The 17,358-nt window shown below is 47.6% G+C and overlaps 1 protein-coding gene across 1 annotated transcript in view; it reads left to right on the forward strand.

Moving 5' to 3' along the window:
• The window catches only part of LOC148473935 (extracellular calcium-sensing receptor-like), a 33,744-nt gene extending 17,680 nt beyond the window's left edge, over positions 1-16,064 (forward strand). Inside the window, exons 5-6 of the mRNA XM_088459323.1 lie at positions 5,682-5,805; positions 14,491-16,064. Coding sequence (XP_088315449.1) covers positions 5,682-5,805; positions 14,491-15,386 — 1,020 coding nt within the window. The 3' untranslated portion in view covers positions 15,387-16,064. The remainder of the gene's footprint in view (positions 1-5,681; positions 5,806-14,490) is intronic.
• The last annotated feature ends 1,294 nt before the right edge of the window (positions 16,065-17,358 follow it).

Consider the following 17,358-nt stretch of genomic DNA (forward strand, 5'->3'; position numbering starts at 1 on the left):
TCATTACAGTGTTTAGCAGAACTCCCCCCTTATTGCCCACTATACCCCCGGCATTCCTCTCCTCATTACAGTGCTTAGCAGAAATCCCCCCTCATTGCCCACTATACCCCTGGGATTCCTCTCCTCATTACAGTGCTTAGCAGAACTCCCCCCTCATTGCCCGGCATTCCTCTCCTCACTACAGTGCTTAGCAGAAGTCCCCCCTCATTGAACACTATACCCCCGGCATTCCTCTCCTCATTACAGTGCTTAGCAGGAGTCCCCCCTCATTGCCCACTATACCCCCGGCACGGCATTCCTCTCCTCATTACAGTGCTTAGCAGAACTCCCCCCTCATTGCCCACTATATCCCCGGCATTCCTCTCCTCACTACAGTGCTTAGCAGAACTCCCGCCTCATTGAACACTATAACCCCGGCATTCCTCTCCTCATTACAGTGCTTAGCAGAACTCCCCCCTCATTGCCCACTATACCCCTGGAATTCCTCTCATCATTACAGTGCTTAGCAGAACTCCCCCTTCATTGCCCACTATACTGCCGGCATTCCTCTCCTCATTATAGTGCTTAGCAGAACTCCCGCCTCATTGCCCACTATACCCCCGGCATTCCTCTCCTCATTATAGTGCTTAGCAGAACTCCCCCCTCTTTGAACACTATAACCCCGGCATTCCTCTCCTCATTACAGTGCTTAGCAGAACTCCCCCCTCATTGACCACTATACCCCCGGCATTCCTCTCCTCATTACAGTGCTTAGCAGAAGTCCCCCCTCATTGGCCACTATACCCCCAGCATTCCTCTCCTCATTACAGTGCTTAGCAGAACTCCCCCCTCATTGCCCACTATATCCCCGGCATTCCTCTCCTCACTACAGTGCTTAGCAGAACTCCCGCCTCATTGAACACTATAACCCCGGCATTCCTCTCCTCATTACAGTGCTTAGCAGAACTCCCCCCTCATTGCCCACTATACCCCTGGAATTCCTCTCATCATTACAGTGCTTAGCAGAACTCCCCCTTCATTGCCCACTATACTGCCGGCATTCCTCTCCTCATTATAGTGCTTAGCAGAACTCCCGCCTCATTGCCCACTATACCCCCGGCATTCCTCTCCTCATTATAGTGCTTAGCAGAACTCCCCCCTCTTTGAACACTATAACCCCGGCATTCCTCTCCTCATTACAGTGCTTAGCAGAACTCCCCCCTCATTGACCACTATACCCCCGGCATTCCTCTCCTCATTACAGTGCTTAGCAGAAGTCCCCCCTCATTGGCCACTATACCCCCAGCATTCCTCTCCTCATTACAGTGCTTAGCAGAACTCCCCCCTCATTGGCCACTATACCCCCGGCATTCCTCTCTTCATTTCAGTGCTTAGCAGAAGTCCCCCCTCATTGGCCACTATACCCCCGGCATTCCTCTCCTCATTACAGTGCTTAGCAGAAGTCCCCCCTCATTTCCCACTATACCCCCAGCATTCCTCTCCTCATTGCAGTGCTTAGCAGAACTCCCCCCTTATTGCCCACTATACCCCCAGCATTCCTCTCCTCATTACAGTGTTTAGCAGAACTCCCCCCTCATTGGCCACTATACCCCCGGCATTCTTCTCCTCATTATAGTGCTTAGCAGAACTCCCCCCTCATTGCCCACTATACCCCTGGCATTCCTCTCCTCATTACAGTGTATAGCAGAACTCCCCCCTTATTGCCCACTATACCCCCGGCATTCCTCTCCTCATTACAGTGCTTAGCAGAAATCCCCCCTCATTGCCCACTATACCCCTGGGATTCCTCTCCTCATTACAGTGCTTAGCAGAACTCCCCCCTCATTGCCCACTATATCCCCGGCATTCCTCTCCTCACTACAGTGCTAAGCAGAAGTCCCCCCTCATTGAACACTATACCCCCGGCATTCCTCTCCTCATTACAGTGCTTAGCAGGAGTCCCCCCTCATTGCCCACTATACCCCCGGCATTCCTCTCCTCATTATAGTGCTTAGCAGAACTCCCCCCTCATTGCCCACTATACCCCTGGCATTCCTCTCCTCATTATAGTGCTTAGCAGAACTCCCCCCTCATTGAACACTATAACCCCGGCATTCCTCTCCTCATTACAGTGCTTAGCAGAACTACCCCCTCATTGCCCACTATACCCCTGGCATTCCTCTCATCATTACAGTGCTTAGCAGAACTCCCCCCTCATTGCCCACTATACTGCCGGCATTCCTCTCCTCATTATAGTGCTTAGCAGAACTCCCGCCTCATTGCCCACTATGCCCCCGGCATTCCTCTCCTCATTATAGTGCTTAGCAGAACTCCCCCCTCATTGAACACTATAACCCCGGCATTCCTCTCCTCATTACAGTGCTTAGCAGAACTCCCCCCTCATTGACCACTATACCCCCGGCATTCCTCTCCTCATTACAGTGTTTAGCAGAACTCTCCCCTCATTGGCCACTATACCCCCGGCATTCTTCTCATTAAAGTGCTTAGCAGAACTCCCCCCTCATTGCCCACTATACCCCCGGCATTCCTCTCCTCATTACAGTGTTTAGCAGAACTCCCCCCTTATTGCCCACTATACCCCCGGCATTCCTCTCCTCATTACAGTGCTTAGCAGAACTCCCCCCTCATTGACCACTATACCCCTGGGATTCCTCTCCTCATTACAGTGCTTAGCAGAAGTCGCCCCTCATTGCCCACTATACCCCCGGCATTCCTCTCCTCATTACAGTGTTTAGCAGAACTCCCCCCTCATTGGCCACTATACCCCCAGCATTCCTCTCCTCATTACAGTGCTTAGCAGAAGTCGCCCCTCATTGCCCACTATACCCCCGGCATTCCTCTCCTCATTACAGTGTTTAGCAGAACTCCCCCCTCATTGGCCACTATACCCCCGGCATTCCTCTCCTCATTACAGTGCTTAGCAGAACTCCCCCCTCATTGGCCACTATACCCCCGGCATTGCTCTCCTCATTACAGTGCTTAGCAGAAGTCCCCCCTCATTGGCCACTATACCCCCGGCATTCCTTTCCTCATTACAGTGCTTAGCAGAAGTCCCCCCTCATTGCCAACTATACCCCCAGCATTCCTCTCCTCATTACAGTGCTTAGCAGAACTCCCCCCTTATTGCCCACTATACCCCCAGCATTCCTCTCCTCATTACAGTGTTTAGCAGAACTCCCCCCTCATTGAACACTATACCCCCGGCATTCTTCTCCTCATTACAGTGCTTAGCAGAACTCCCCCCTCATTGCCCACTATACCCCTGGGATTCCTCTCCTCATTACAGTGCTTAGCAGAACTCCCCCCTCATTGCCCACTATATCCCCGGCATTCCTCTCCTCACTACAGTGCTTAGCAGAATTCCCCCCTCATTGAACACTATACACCCGGCATTCCTCTCCTCATTACAGTGCTTAGCAGGAGTCCCCCCTCATTGCCCTCTATACCCCCGGCATTCCTCTCCTCATTATAGTGCTTAGCAGAACTCCCCACTCATTGCCCACTATACCCCTGGCATTCCTCTCCTCATTATAGTGCTTAGCAGAACTCCCCCCTCATTGAACACTATAACCCCGGCATTCCTCTCCTCATTAAAGTGCTTAGTAGAACTCCCCCCTCATTGCCCACTATACACCTGGCATTCCTCTCATCATTACAGTGCTTAGCAGAACTCCCCCCTCATTGCCCACTATACCGCCGGCATTCCTCTCCTCATCATAGTGCTTAGCAGAACTCCCCCCTCATTGCCCACTATACCCCCGGCATTCCTCTCCTCATTATAGTGCTTAGCAGAACTCCCCCCTCATTGAACACTATAACCCCGGCATTCTTCTGCTCATTACAGTGCTTAACAGAACTCCCCCCTCATTGACCACTATACCCCCGGCATTCCTCTCCTCATTACAGTCTTTAGCAGAACTCCCCCCTCATTGTCCACTATACCCCCGGCATTCCTGTCCTCATTACAGTGTTTAGCAGAACTCCCCCCTCATTGGCCACTATACCCCCGCATTCTTCTCCTCATTATAGTGCTTAGCAGAACTCCCCCCTCATTGTCCACTGTACCCACGGCATTCCTCTCCTCATTACAGTGCTTAGCAGAACTCCCCCGTTATTGCCCACTATACCTCCGGCATTCCTCTCCTCATTACAGTGCTTAGCAGAACTCCCCCCTCATTGACCACTATACCCCTGGGATTCCTCTCCTCATTACAGTGCTTAGCAGAAGTCGCCCCTCATTGCCCACTATACCCCCGGCATTCCTCTCCTCATTACAGTGTTTAGCAGAACTCCCCCCTCATTGCCCACTATACCCCCAGCATTCCTCTCCTCATTACAGTGCTTAGCAGAACTCCCCCCTCATTGCCCACTATACCCCTGGGATTCCTCTCCTCATTACAGTGCTTAGCAGAACTCCCCCCTCATTGCCCACTATACCCCCGGCATTCCTCTCCTCACTACAGTGCTTAGCAGAAGTCCCCCCTCATTGAACACTATACCCCCGGCATTCCTCTCCTCATTACAGTGCTTAGCAGAAGTCCCCCCTCATTGCCCACTATACCCCCGGCATTCCTCTCCTCATTATAGTGCTTAGCAGAACTCCCACCTCATTGCCCACTATACCCCTGGCATTCCTCTCCTCATTATAGTGCTTAGCAGTACTCCCCCCTCATTGAACACTATAACCCCTGCATTCCTCTCCTCATTACAGTGCTTAGTAGAACTCCCCCCTCATTGCCCACTATACCCCTGGCATTCCTCTCATCATTACAGTGCTTAGCAGAACTCCCCCCTCATTGCCCACTATACCGCCGGCATTCCTCTCCTCATTATAGTGCTTAGCAGAACTCCCCCCTCATTGCCCACTATACCCCCGGCATTCCTCTCCTCATTATAGTGCTTAGCAGAATTCCCCCCTCATTGAACACTATAACCCCGGCATTCCTCTCCTCATTACAGTGCTTAGCAGAACTCCCCCCTCATTGACCACTATACCCCTGGCATTCCTCTCCTCATTATAGTGCTTAGCAGAACTCCCCCCTCATTGAACACTATACCCCCGGCATTCCTCTCCTCATTACATTGCTTAGCAGAACTCCCCCCTCATTGCCCACTATACCCCTGGCATTCCTCTCCTCATTATAGTGCTTAGCAGAACTCCCCCCTCATTGAACACTATACCCCTGGCATTTCTCTCCTCATTACAGTGTTTAGCAGAACTCCCCCCTCATTGCCCACTATACCCCCGGCATTCCTCTCCTCATTACAGTGCTTAGCAGAACTCCCCCCTCATTGAACACTATACCCCCGGCATTCCTCTCATTATAGTGCTTAGCAGAACTCCCCCCTCATTGCCTACTATACCCCAGGTATTCCTCTCCTCATTACAGTGCTTAGCAGAAGCCCTCCCCCTCATTGCCCACTATACCCCCAGCATTCCTCTCCTCATTACAGTGCTTAGCAGAACTCCCTGCAGCTTGGTGTTCATGTCTTTTTATATGACATAATCACTAAAACACAGCAATAATTATACAAAATATACACACATATCCTCATGTGCATCATCAATTCCCAGCATGTTAGACGAAGGCGTTGTTGGACCACCATTTATAGCCAGTAAATTACTTGGGTGACTGTTGTTGTGGAGATGTTACGCTAATCTTTTATTCTCCTATGTCTAGGTCCCACGCTCGGTTTGCAGTGACAGTTGTGAGCCTGGATCCAGGAAGGTCTCTATAAAGGGTCTTTCCATCTGCTGCTTTCAGTGTGTCCATTGTTCGCTTGGGGAAATCTCTAATGAAACAGGTAGGAAGGAATCACCAATATAAGCACCATTGTCCATTGCCTGGTGTTCTGCTCGTTTACAAACAACTGCAAAGGTCTATAACCATAAAGCTCTGCGCAGATCTGCTCAGACAAATCGGGTTTACTTCTAAGATTTATTCCAATCGACTTCAACTGGGCACATGTGGGCATTGGGTGCGTGTGGGGTCATTTGTCACCCAGGAAGTGTGCAACATTGGTAATATAAATATCTCTTTAATCAAATTATGATATTTACCCCAGTGGAGGCATATGTATTAGAAGAGACAACAGCACGGAGAGTGGTTGGTTCAGCCATATTGTTTTTGCCTTCAAATAATGCAATCTTGTTGCACACACACACATTCTGACACACTCACACATTCTGACACACTCACACATTCTGATACACTCACACACATTCTTACACACACACATTCTGACACACTCACACACATTCTGATACACTCACACACATTCTTACACACACACATTCTGACACACTCACACACATTCTGATACACTCACACACATTCTTACACACACACATTCTGACACACTCACTCACATTCTGATACACTCACACACATTCTTACACACACACATTCTGACACACTCACACTCTGACACACTCACATACATTCTGACACACTCACACATTCTGACACTCACACACATTCTTACACACACAAACATTCTGACACACTCACACACATTCTCACACGCAGGCACACATTCTGACACACACACACACATTATGACACACTCACACACATTCTGATACACTCACTCACATTCTTACACACTCACACACATTCTGATACACTCACACACATTCTTACACACACACATTCTGACACACTCACACACATTCTGACACACTCACACACATTCTGATACACTCACACACATTCTTACACACACACATTCTGACACACTCACACACATTGTGACACAGACACACATTCTGACACACACACACACATTCTGATACACTCACACACATTCTTACACACACACACATTCTGACACACTCACAAACACTCTGACACACTCACATACATTCTGACACACTCACACACATTCTTACACACACACAAACATTCTGACACACTCACACACATTCTCACACGCAGGCACACATTCTGACACACACACACACACATTCTGACACACACACATTCTGACACACTCACACATTCTGACACACTCACACACATTCTTACACACACACATTCTGACTAGGGGTGTGCACCGGCCACTTTTCGTGTTTTGTGTTTTGGTTTTGGATCTGGATCTTTCTTCGTGTTTTGGATCTGGATTGGTTTTGCCAAAACCACCCTTCCGTGTTTTGGGTTCTGGGTTTTGTGTTTTGGATCTGTATTTTTTTTTTAAAAAGCATAAAAACAGCTAAAATCACAGAATTTGTTGGTTTCTCTGCTCCTATGCTATTATTAACCTCAATAACCTTAATTTCCACTCATTTCCAGTCTATTCTGAACACCTCACACCTCACAATAGTGTTTTCATGTCCAAAAGGTTGCACCGAGGTAGCTGGATGACTATGCTAAGCGACACGAGTGGGCGGCACAAACACGTGACCCATCTAGGAGTGACACTGCAGTGGCAGACAGGATGGCAGTTAGAAAAACTAGGCCCCAAACTGTACATAATGCAAAGAAAAAAAAGAAGTGCAAGATGGAATTGTCCTTGGGCCCTCCCACCCACCCTTATGTTGTATAAACAGGACATGCACACTTTAACAAATCAATCATTTCAGCGCCAGGGTCTGCCACACAACTGTGGCTGAAATGATTGGTTCGTTTGGGCCCCCACAAAACAAGCTGGCAATTAATGTGTCCCTGCACAAACTGGCTCTACGGAGGCAAGATGTCATCCTCATCCTCCTCATCCACCGATTCCTCACCCTCTTCAGTGTGTACATCCTCATCCTCACAAAGTATTAACTCGTCCCCACTTGAATCCACCACCACAGGTCCCTCTGTACCTTCTGGAGGCTGGTCTCCCTGGAAGAGCTGATAATTCATTTTGATGAACATCATCTTCTCCACATTCTGTGGAAGCAACCTCCTACGCCTTTCGCTGACAAGGTTCCCGGCTGCACTAAACACTCTTTCGGAGTACACACTGGAGGGGGGGCAACTCAGGTAAAATAGAGCCAGCTTGTACAGGGGCCTCCAAATTGCCTCTTTTTCCTGCCAGTACAGGTATGGACTGTCTGACATGCCTACTTGGATGCTGTCACCGATGTAATCCTCCACCATTCTGTCAATGGTGACAGTATCATATGCAGTGACAGTAGACATGTCAGAAATTGTTGCCAGGTCCTTCAGTCCGGACCAGATGTCCAAACTTGGTCCTGCCTGCCCTGCATCACCGCCAGCGGGTTGCTTAGGATACCTAAGTTTTTTCCTGGCAGCCCCAGTTGCGGGAGAAAATGAAGAAGGAGCCGTTGACGTGTCACGTTCCGCTTCAGCTGACAGTGTGTTCACCAGCAGGTCTTTGCACCTCTGCAGGCTTGTGTCGGCCGGAAAGAGAGACACCACATAGGCTTTAAACCTAGGATCAAGCACGGTGGCCAAAATCTGGTGGTCTGATTTCAACAGATTGACCACCCTGGAATCCTGGCAAAGCGAATGAAGGGCTTCATCCACAAGTCCCACATGCCGAGCAGAATCGCTCCGTCTTAGCTCCTCCTTCACTTTCTCCAGCTGCTTCTGCAAAAGCCTGATGAGGGGAATGACCTGACTCAAGCTGGCTGTGTCTGAACTGACTTCACGTGTGGCAAGTTCGAAGGGCTGGAGAACCTTGCACAACACGGAAATCATTCTCCACTGCGCTTGAGTCAGGTGCATACCCCATCCTTTGCCTATGTCATAGGTGGATGTATAGGCTTGTATGGCCTTTTGCTGCTCCTCCATCCTCTGAAGCATATAGAGGGTTGAGTTCCACCGCGTCACAACCTCTTGCTTCAGGTGATGGCGGGGCAGGTTCAAGAGTGTTTGCTGGCGCTCCAGTCTTCGGCACGCAGTCGCTGAATGGCGAAAGTGGCCAGAAATTTTTCGGGCCACCCAAAGCGTCTCCTGCACGCCCCTGTCGCTTTTCAGAAAATTCTGCACCACCAAGTTTATTGTGTGAGCAAAACATGGGACGTGCTGGAATTTGCCCAGATGTAATGCCCGCACAATATTGGTGGCGTTGTCAGATATCACGAATCCCCAGGAGAGTCTAAGTGGGGTAAGCCACTGGGCGATGATTTCCCTCAGTTTCTCTAAGAGGTTGTCGGCGGTGTGCCTCTTACTGAAACCGGTGATACACAGCGTAGCCTGCCTTGTAACGAGCTGGCGTTTCTGAGATGCTGCTACTGGTGACGCTGCTGCTGTTGCTGCGTAAGGTGATACATCTACCCAGTGGGCTGTCACAGTCATATAGTCCTTAGTCTGCCCTGTTCCACTTGTCCACATGTCCGTGGTTAAGTGGACATTGTGTACAACGGCATTTTTCAGGACACTGAGGACACTTTTTCTGACGTTTCTGTACAGTCTCGGTATCGCCTGCCTAGTGAAGTGGAATCTAGACGGGATTTGGAACCGGGGACACACTACCTCCATCAATTGTCTAAATCCCACTGCACTAATGGCGGATACCGGACGCACGTCTAACACCAACATAGCGGTCAAGGCCTCAGTTATACGTTTTGCTTCAGGATGACTGCTGTCGTACTTCATCCTCCTCGCTAAGGACTGTTGGAGGGTCAATTGTTTAGTAAAAGTAGTGGTGTTCCTACTTCCTCTCTGGGATGATGAACGACTCCCAGCAGCAGCAACAGCAGCAGCGGCAGCAGTAGGCGTAGCAATGCAGGATCCTCCAGAGGAATCCCGGATAGGAGAGTCAGTCATGCCAGTGACATGGCCTGCAGGACTACTTCCGATCCTGACTAAGGAGGAAATTGACGAGGAGGGAGTTGACGGTGTGGTTTGCAGGCGCTTGGATACAACAGGACAACGGGATTTAGGTGTCCCTGGACTGCTTACGGTCTTAGCCAAAGTTTCTGAACTTGACAGTAACTTTTTATGAACGCGCTGCAGGTGCCGTATAAGGGAGGATGTTCCTAGGTGGTTGACGTCCCTACCCCTACTTATTTCACCTTTACATATGGTACATATGGCAAGACAGTTGTTGTCCGGATTTGGATAGAAATATTGCCAGACCAAAGAGGTGGAATGTTTGGTCTTCTGCCCAGGCATGACCGTGATGGGCTTTTTCATCCCACGGACAACAACTGTCTCCCCCGGAGCCTGATTTAAACAAACCACATCACCATCAGAATCCTCCTCGCCAACTTCCTCCTCAGCGCCAGCTACACCAGTATCCTCATCCTGTTGTACTTCAACAGTGACATCTTCAATTTGCATATCAGCAAGTGGACTGTGGGTGCTCCTTTCAGCACTTGCAGGGGGCGTGCAAATGGTGGAAAGAGCCACCTCTTCCCGTCCAGTGCTGGGAAGGTCAGGCATCGCAACCACCACCACACTTGGACTCTCCTTGGGGATTTGTGATATCTTCTTAGAAAGCACAGTTCTTCGCTGTGCTTTTGCCAGCTTAACTCTTTTGATTTTTTTAGTGGGAGGAGGGCTTCCATCGTCATGTGAAGCTGAACCACTAGTCATGAACATACTAGGGATCGACCTTAGCCGTTCCTTGCCACTCCGTGTCGTAAATGGCATATTGGCAAGTTTACGTTTCTCTTCAGCTGATTTAAATGTCTTTTTCAAGGTCATTTTCCTGAACTTTGCCATTTGGGATTGTAAGTGCCCTCTACTATGACATTGGGCATCGGCCTTGGCAGACGACGTTGATGGCATGTTATCGTCTATGTCATGACTAGTGGCAGCAGCTTCAGCACTAGGAGGAAGTGGTTCTTAATCTTTCTCTATTTTATTTTTATCGGAGAAAGTTTGGTCCTCCATTTATGTTATATCGATTTGATATATACGTGCGGCTAAACACAGAAAATAATTTTTTTTTTGGTTTGGACTGGAGTGTACTTTGGGGGTTACAGCACCCTTTAACGGTCAAGCCAGCCGGCCCTTATGACACAGGCGCACTCTTGGCACTACTTTGTTGATGCACGTGCGGCTACTGCGCACACAATTCACAAACACAGAAAATAATTTTTTTTTTGGTTTGGACTGGAGTGTACTTTCGGGGGTTACAGCACCCTTAACGGTCAAGCCAGCCGGCCCTTTACTTATGACACAGGCGCACGCTTGGCACTACTTTGTTGATGCACGTGCGGCTACTGCGCACACAATTCACAAACACAGAAAATAATTTTTTTTTTGGTTTGGACTGGAGTGTACTTTCGGGGGTTACAGCACCCTTAACGGTCAAGCCAGCCGGCCCTTTACTTATGACACAGGCGCACGCTTGGCACTACTTTGTTGATGCACGTGCGGCTACTGCGCACACAATTCACAAACACAGAAAATAATTTTTTTTTGGTTTGGACTGGAGTGTACTTTCGGGGGTTACAGCACCCTTAACGGTCAAGCCAGCCGGCCCTTTACTTATGACACAGGCGCACGCTTGGCACTACTTTGTTGATGCACGTGCGGCTACTGCGCACACAATTCACAAACACAGAAAATATTTTTTTTTTTGGTTTGGACTGGAGTGTACTTTCGGGGGTTACAGCACCCTTAACGGTCAAGCCAGCCGGCCCTTTACTTATGACACAGGCGCACGCTTGGCACTACTTTGTTGATGCACATGCGGCTACTGCGCACACAATTCACAAACACAGAAAATAATTTTTTTTTTGGTTTGGACTGGAGTGTACTTTCGGGGGTTACAGCACCCTTAACGGTCAAGCCAGCCGGCCCTTTACTTATGACACAGGCGCACGCTTGGCACTACTTTGTTGATGCACGTGCGGCTACTGCGCACACAATTCACAAACACAGAAAATAATTTTTTTTTTGGTTTGGACTGGAGTGTACTTTCGGGGGTTACAGCACCCTTAACGGTCAAGCCAGCCGGCCCTTTACTTATGACACAGGCGCACGCTTGGCACTACTTTGTTGATGCACGTGCGGCTACTGCGCACACAATTCACAAACACAGAAAATAATTTTTTTTTTGGTTTGGACTGGAGTGTACTTTCGGGGGTTACAGCACCCTTAACGGTCAAGCCAGCCGGCCCTTTACTTATGACACAGGCGCACGCTTGGCACTACTTTGTTGATGCACGTGCGGCTACTGCGCACACAATTCACAAACACAGAAAATAATTTTTTTTTGGGTTTGGACTGGAGTGTACTTTCGGGGGTTACAGCACCCTTAACGGTCAAGCCAGCCGGCCCTTTACTTATGACACAGGCGCACGCTTGGCACTACTTTGTTGATGCACGTGCGGCTACTGTGCACACAATTCACAAACACAGAAAATAATTTTTTTTTTGGTTTGGACTGGAGTGTACTTTCGGGGGTTACAGCACCCTTAACGGTCAAGCCAGCCGGCCCTTTACTTATGACACAGGCGCACGCTTGGCACTACTTTGTTGATGCACGTGCGGCTACTGCGCACACAATTCACAAACACAGAAAATAATTTTTTTTTTGGTTTGGACTGGAGTGTACTTTCGGGGGTTACAGCACCCTTAACGGTCAAGCCAGCCGGCCCTTTACTTATGACACAGGCGCACGCTTGGCACTACTTTGTTGATGCACGTGCGGCTACTGCGCACACAATTCACAAACACAGAAAATAATTTTTTTTTTGGTTTGGACTGGAGTGTACTTTCGGGGGTTACAGCACCCTTAACGGTCAAGCCAGCCGGCCCTTTACTTATGACACAGGCGCACTCTTGGCACTACTTTGTTGATGCACGTGCGGCTACTGCGCACACAATTCACAAACACAGAAAATAATTTTTTTTTTGGTTTGGACTGGAGTGTACTTTCGGGGGTTACAGCACCCTTAACGGTCAAGCCAGCCGGCCCTTTACTTATGACACAGGCGCACGCTTGGCACTACTTTGTTGATGCACGTGCGGCTACTGCGCACACAATTCACAAACACAGAAAATAATTTTTTTTTTGGTTTGGACTGGAGTGTACTTTCGGGGGTTACAGCACCCTTAACGGTCAAGCCAGCCGGCCCTTTACTTATGACACAGGCGCACGCTTGGCACTACTTTGTTGATGCACGTGCGGCTACTGCGCACACAATTCACAAACACAGAAAATATATTATTTTTTTAGCACTTGGGGGGAGCACCCCTGATGGACAGAGCACCCCCTGGACAACACTGCAGCACTCCTTCAGGACTGGGACACTGCACAGGACTTTGGAGTGGACACAGCCCCTATGGAGAACTGACTGCACAACACAGTCCAGCCAGCCCCTATGGACTTTGAAGTAGTGGACACAGCCCCTATTAACAACAGCAGCACAGCACAACACAGCCAGCCCCTATGGACTTTGAAGTAGTGGACAACAGCAGCACTACACTACACTACACTACACTACACAGCCCTAACTCCCACCCTCCCTCTTCACTGTCCACAGCCGAGTGAGAAAATGGCGCCGACGTGGGTACCTTATATAGGATCCAAAACCCGCGAGACTCGGAAGGCGGGATGATGACGTTTTGCCTCGATTTCAGATCCGAGTCAGGCGGGAAAAGTCGAGCCTGATTCGGATCGGACTCGGATCGGGGGGGCTCGGGGGGGTTCGGATTTCAGAAATCCGAACCCGCTCACCCCTAATTCTGACACACTCACACACATTCTGACACACTCACACACATTCTGATACACTCACACACATTCTTACACACACACATTCTGACACACTCACACACATTGTGACACAGACACACATTCTGACACATACACACGCAGACACACACCTTAATACTCATTCTGACACACAAACATACAGTATATATATGGGCAGGTTCAGTTAGCTGTGTTATATATATATATATATATATATATATAGAGAGAGAGAGAGAGAGAGAGAGAAGTGGTTGCAGAGATCAACCTACCTTAATGGCTGATATACGCACACCGCAAGCTGCCGTCAGTATCTCGTGTGTATATATATGAATCTTCTTTACAAACTGATACACACTGACACACACTATACACTATAAACACACTAGATACTAGATACACAACAACACACACATTGATACACATACTCAGACACACTGATACACAGACTGATGCACACTAATACACACACTGTCATTTATATATATATATATATATATATATACACACACACATATATATATATATATATATATATATATATATATATATATAAAACCACACACACACATGCACTAACACAGGCACACACCATTAAAGGTTAAAGGCACGTAAACTGACGCACATCTCTACTGCTATATAAATGATGTATGTTGTAAATAGGTAACTATTAAATTTCCCATTTTATATAATAAATAATTTCATGTATTCACTTAAAGTTCCCCCCAAGTAGACAGCCGTCCACAGATCCCGCCCCACCCCCAACCTTCCATAAAATCTGCTACAAACGTAGAGTATCCAGGCGTTACATGCTTACGGTATATACAGTGACAGCGTTTTCTGTTTTAGGGCAAAGTGATTGTGACTCATTGTGATTGTCCACAGACGCTGCTGCTTGCGTGAAGTGCCCGGAAGAGAAATGGCCCAATGACAATCAGGACACTTGTCTCATGAAGACAATTCAGTTTTTGTCCTACGAGGAAATCATGGGCGTCTCCTTGGCGGCAGTTTCCGTCACCTTCTCCGTTATGACACTATCGGTTCTGTGCATCTTCCGCAAGTACTCGGAAACCCCAGTGGTCAAGGCCAACAACCGAAGCATCAGTTACGTCATCCTCGTGGGCCTGGCCATCTGCTTCCTCTCCTCCCTCCTTTTCATTGGCTACCCGCTACCATTTATTTGTTTATTCCGGCAGGTTATCTTTGGCATAACCTTTTCAGTGGTTGTGTCGGGAATGTTGGCCAAAACTATTACCGTCATTCTTATCTTCCAATCCACCAAGCCCAGCTCAATCGGCAAACGCTTTGATTCCAGGTTCTCAGACGTTGTCGTTTACATCTGCCCCCTATTCCAGGTCATCATCTGCACAGTTTGGCTGGTAACAGCTCCTCCGTACCCAGAATTAAACATGAATTCAAAATCCGATACAATAATCGCAGGGTGCAACGAAGGATCCAATATATTATTCTACTGCACTTTGGGTTACATGGGAGTCTTAGCAATGATCAGTTTCATAGTAGCATTTCTCTCTAGAAAGCTCCCAGACAGCTTCAACGAGGGGCAGTACATCACCTTCAGCATGTTTGTGTTTCTTAGTGTCTGGATCTCTTTTATTCCGGCATATCTGAGTGCAGAAGGGAAGAACTTAGTCATTGTTGAAGTCTTCGCAATAATGGCTTCCAGCGCAGGTTTACTGGGTTGCCTATTTTTCCCTAAATGCTATATCATCTTATTTAGGCCTGAAATAAACACAAAGCAGTATGTAAGAGGACAAACATAATGTGTTACCTGTTGATTTTCCCTGTTATTGTAACGTGACACACTTATGGCTATATATCTAGGTTCCTCTAGTACACAGTACTTGCCTTCTCTCCGGAAATGTCAGGTAGACCACTGAAGTTTGGAGAGTTCTCCTGGATACCCATTAGAGTAGTCACAGTCTCCGAGAAACGCTTGGCCATGTTCCCCCCACACTATAGATGTGGACATCCTTAAGTAGCATTAAGTGTTCTTTTTGGGATTCTCTAACCATATCGCTTTGTCCTTTATTACAACCCGGCCGCACCACAGAGCAAATTTAACTGAGGGTCTGCTCAAGGTACAAACAACATATTCAGTGAAACGCGTAATGCAGGACAAATACAGAATAATGATGCAATACCACTAATCTTATTATAACTTCATACATCTCTATCTCTGGTTCTGAAAGTGAGGTTTCCAGGGTACAGCACCCCGATGTGACAGAGAAGAAGCTTTATATTCACTTGCATAGTCCAGCTAAGTAAAAACAAATAAAACAGACAAACAAATGAAATTGGTGAACAAGTGTCCATGATATTTGAATGAGCATAAAGTTAACCAGCCAATAAAGAAGACATGTGATATCACTGACACCTAATAAATGTATAGGTTACAAAACACAAATGTTTAGCTCTATGCTGAGTGTCAGCCACGTGGGACAGAGGAATAAAATGCTGCCATTTGCATTCAAATATAAAGAACAATTATATTATTTTCTGATGATTTCTACTATATGTTAATGCACTTTGGTGATTAACTTCGTCAGTGACATCGGAGTTGATGTATCAAGCAGTGTAAAGTGTGGAGACGTTTCCCATAGCAACCCCTGAGGTAGCATTTATCAACTATAGTCTATAATATGATAGGTATAAGCCGATTGGTTGCTATGGGCAACGTCCTTATATTGCTTGATACATCTCCACCAGAATCACATTCAAGAGGAACATAAAAAAAAAAATAACTGCAATGCCTCCATTATTATTGGATATCTGTGTGATCAGAACCTCATTTATAAATTGCTCTCAGCACACTGCCATATTTCTGATGGAGTCCATCTCAAATTCCCATAAGTCACTGCCTTAAACTAGCAGCTAAACTTCACTGTTAAGAGCAAAGTATGGATTTCTTTTACTTCCTTTGCTTATATATATATATATATATACAAATACAAAACAACTGATCAGGATTCCCCGAACTGTACAGTTACCCAGGGAGCTCTGCACAGTACCAACTGCATCTCCAGGCATCATAGCAACATTCAGGTAGGGGATTGGTGATGTAACCTGCAGGGTTGCCATGCAGATCTAAAGCCTGCACAGAAGAGGCCCCATGTCTGCTTTTTTAAGTACACAGTGTTGGCCGAAAGTGGTGGAGTGTGGGGACTTCAGATGGGGGGAGGGGGGATCACAGCATTAGCTGACCCCCTCATTTCTGGGCCAACATTCAAAGCCATGTTCCCATGGTAGTTCCATAACTGTTACCACTCATTGTGAGAGAAGACATCTTGTCCATCTCCAATAAATTACTGTAGGACCAGTTTCTGCACTTGCTCGAATAATACCAAGTAGGGCAAAATATGATTGAGCCGAGCCAGTTTGGTGACCTCAAATGCTTTGTGCTCACAGGCAAAATACAGCAAATAATCACTGAGAAAGTCCAAAGCACAGATGAAATGCAGAGACTGAGCAGATACCACCTTCACCCTAATCAGCCTCCTTACTCCTGGGGCTTTCTGCTTTCCCCTAGCATTTCTACGCGCTCTACCATTGGACTGCGCCAGGAGAGAAGGTGGTGTTTGTACCACCACACGTGATGGGTCAGATCCAGCCCTAGGTGCATATTAATTCCCCAAAACAGCAACAAAAAATTATCCATATATAATGCCCAATACCTCAACACAGAGGAGATGTACCAAACCTTCTAATGACCCAATCTTATCCATATATAATGCC

Source organism: Taudactylus pleione, unplaced genomic scaffold, assembly GCF_031769625.1.
Source record: "Taudactylus pleione unplaced genomic scaffold, aTauple2 ptg000905l, whole genome shotgun sequence".
Classification (NCBI taxonomy): Eukaryota; Metazoa; Chordata; class Amphibia; order Anura; family Myobatrachidae; genus Taudactylus; species Taudactylus pleione.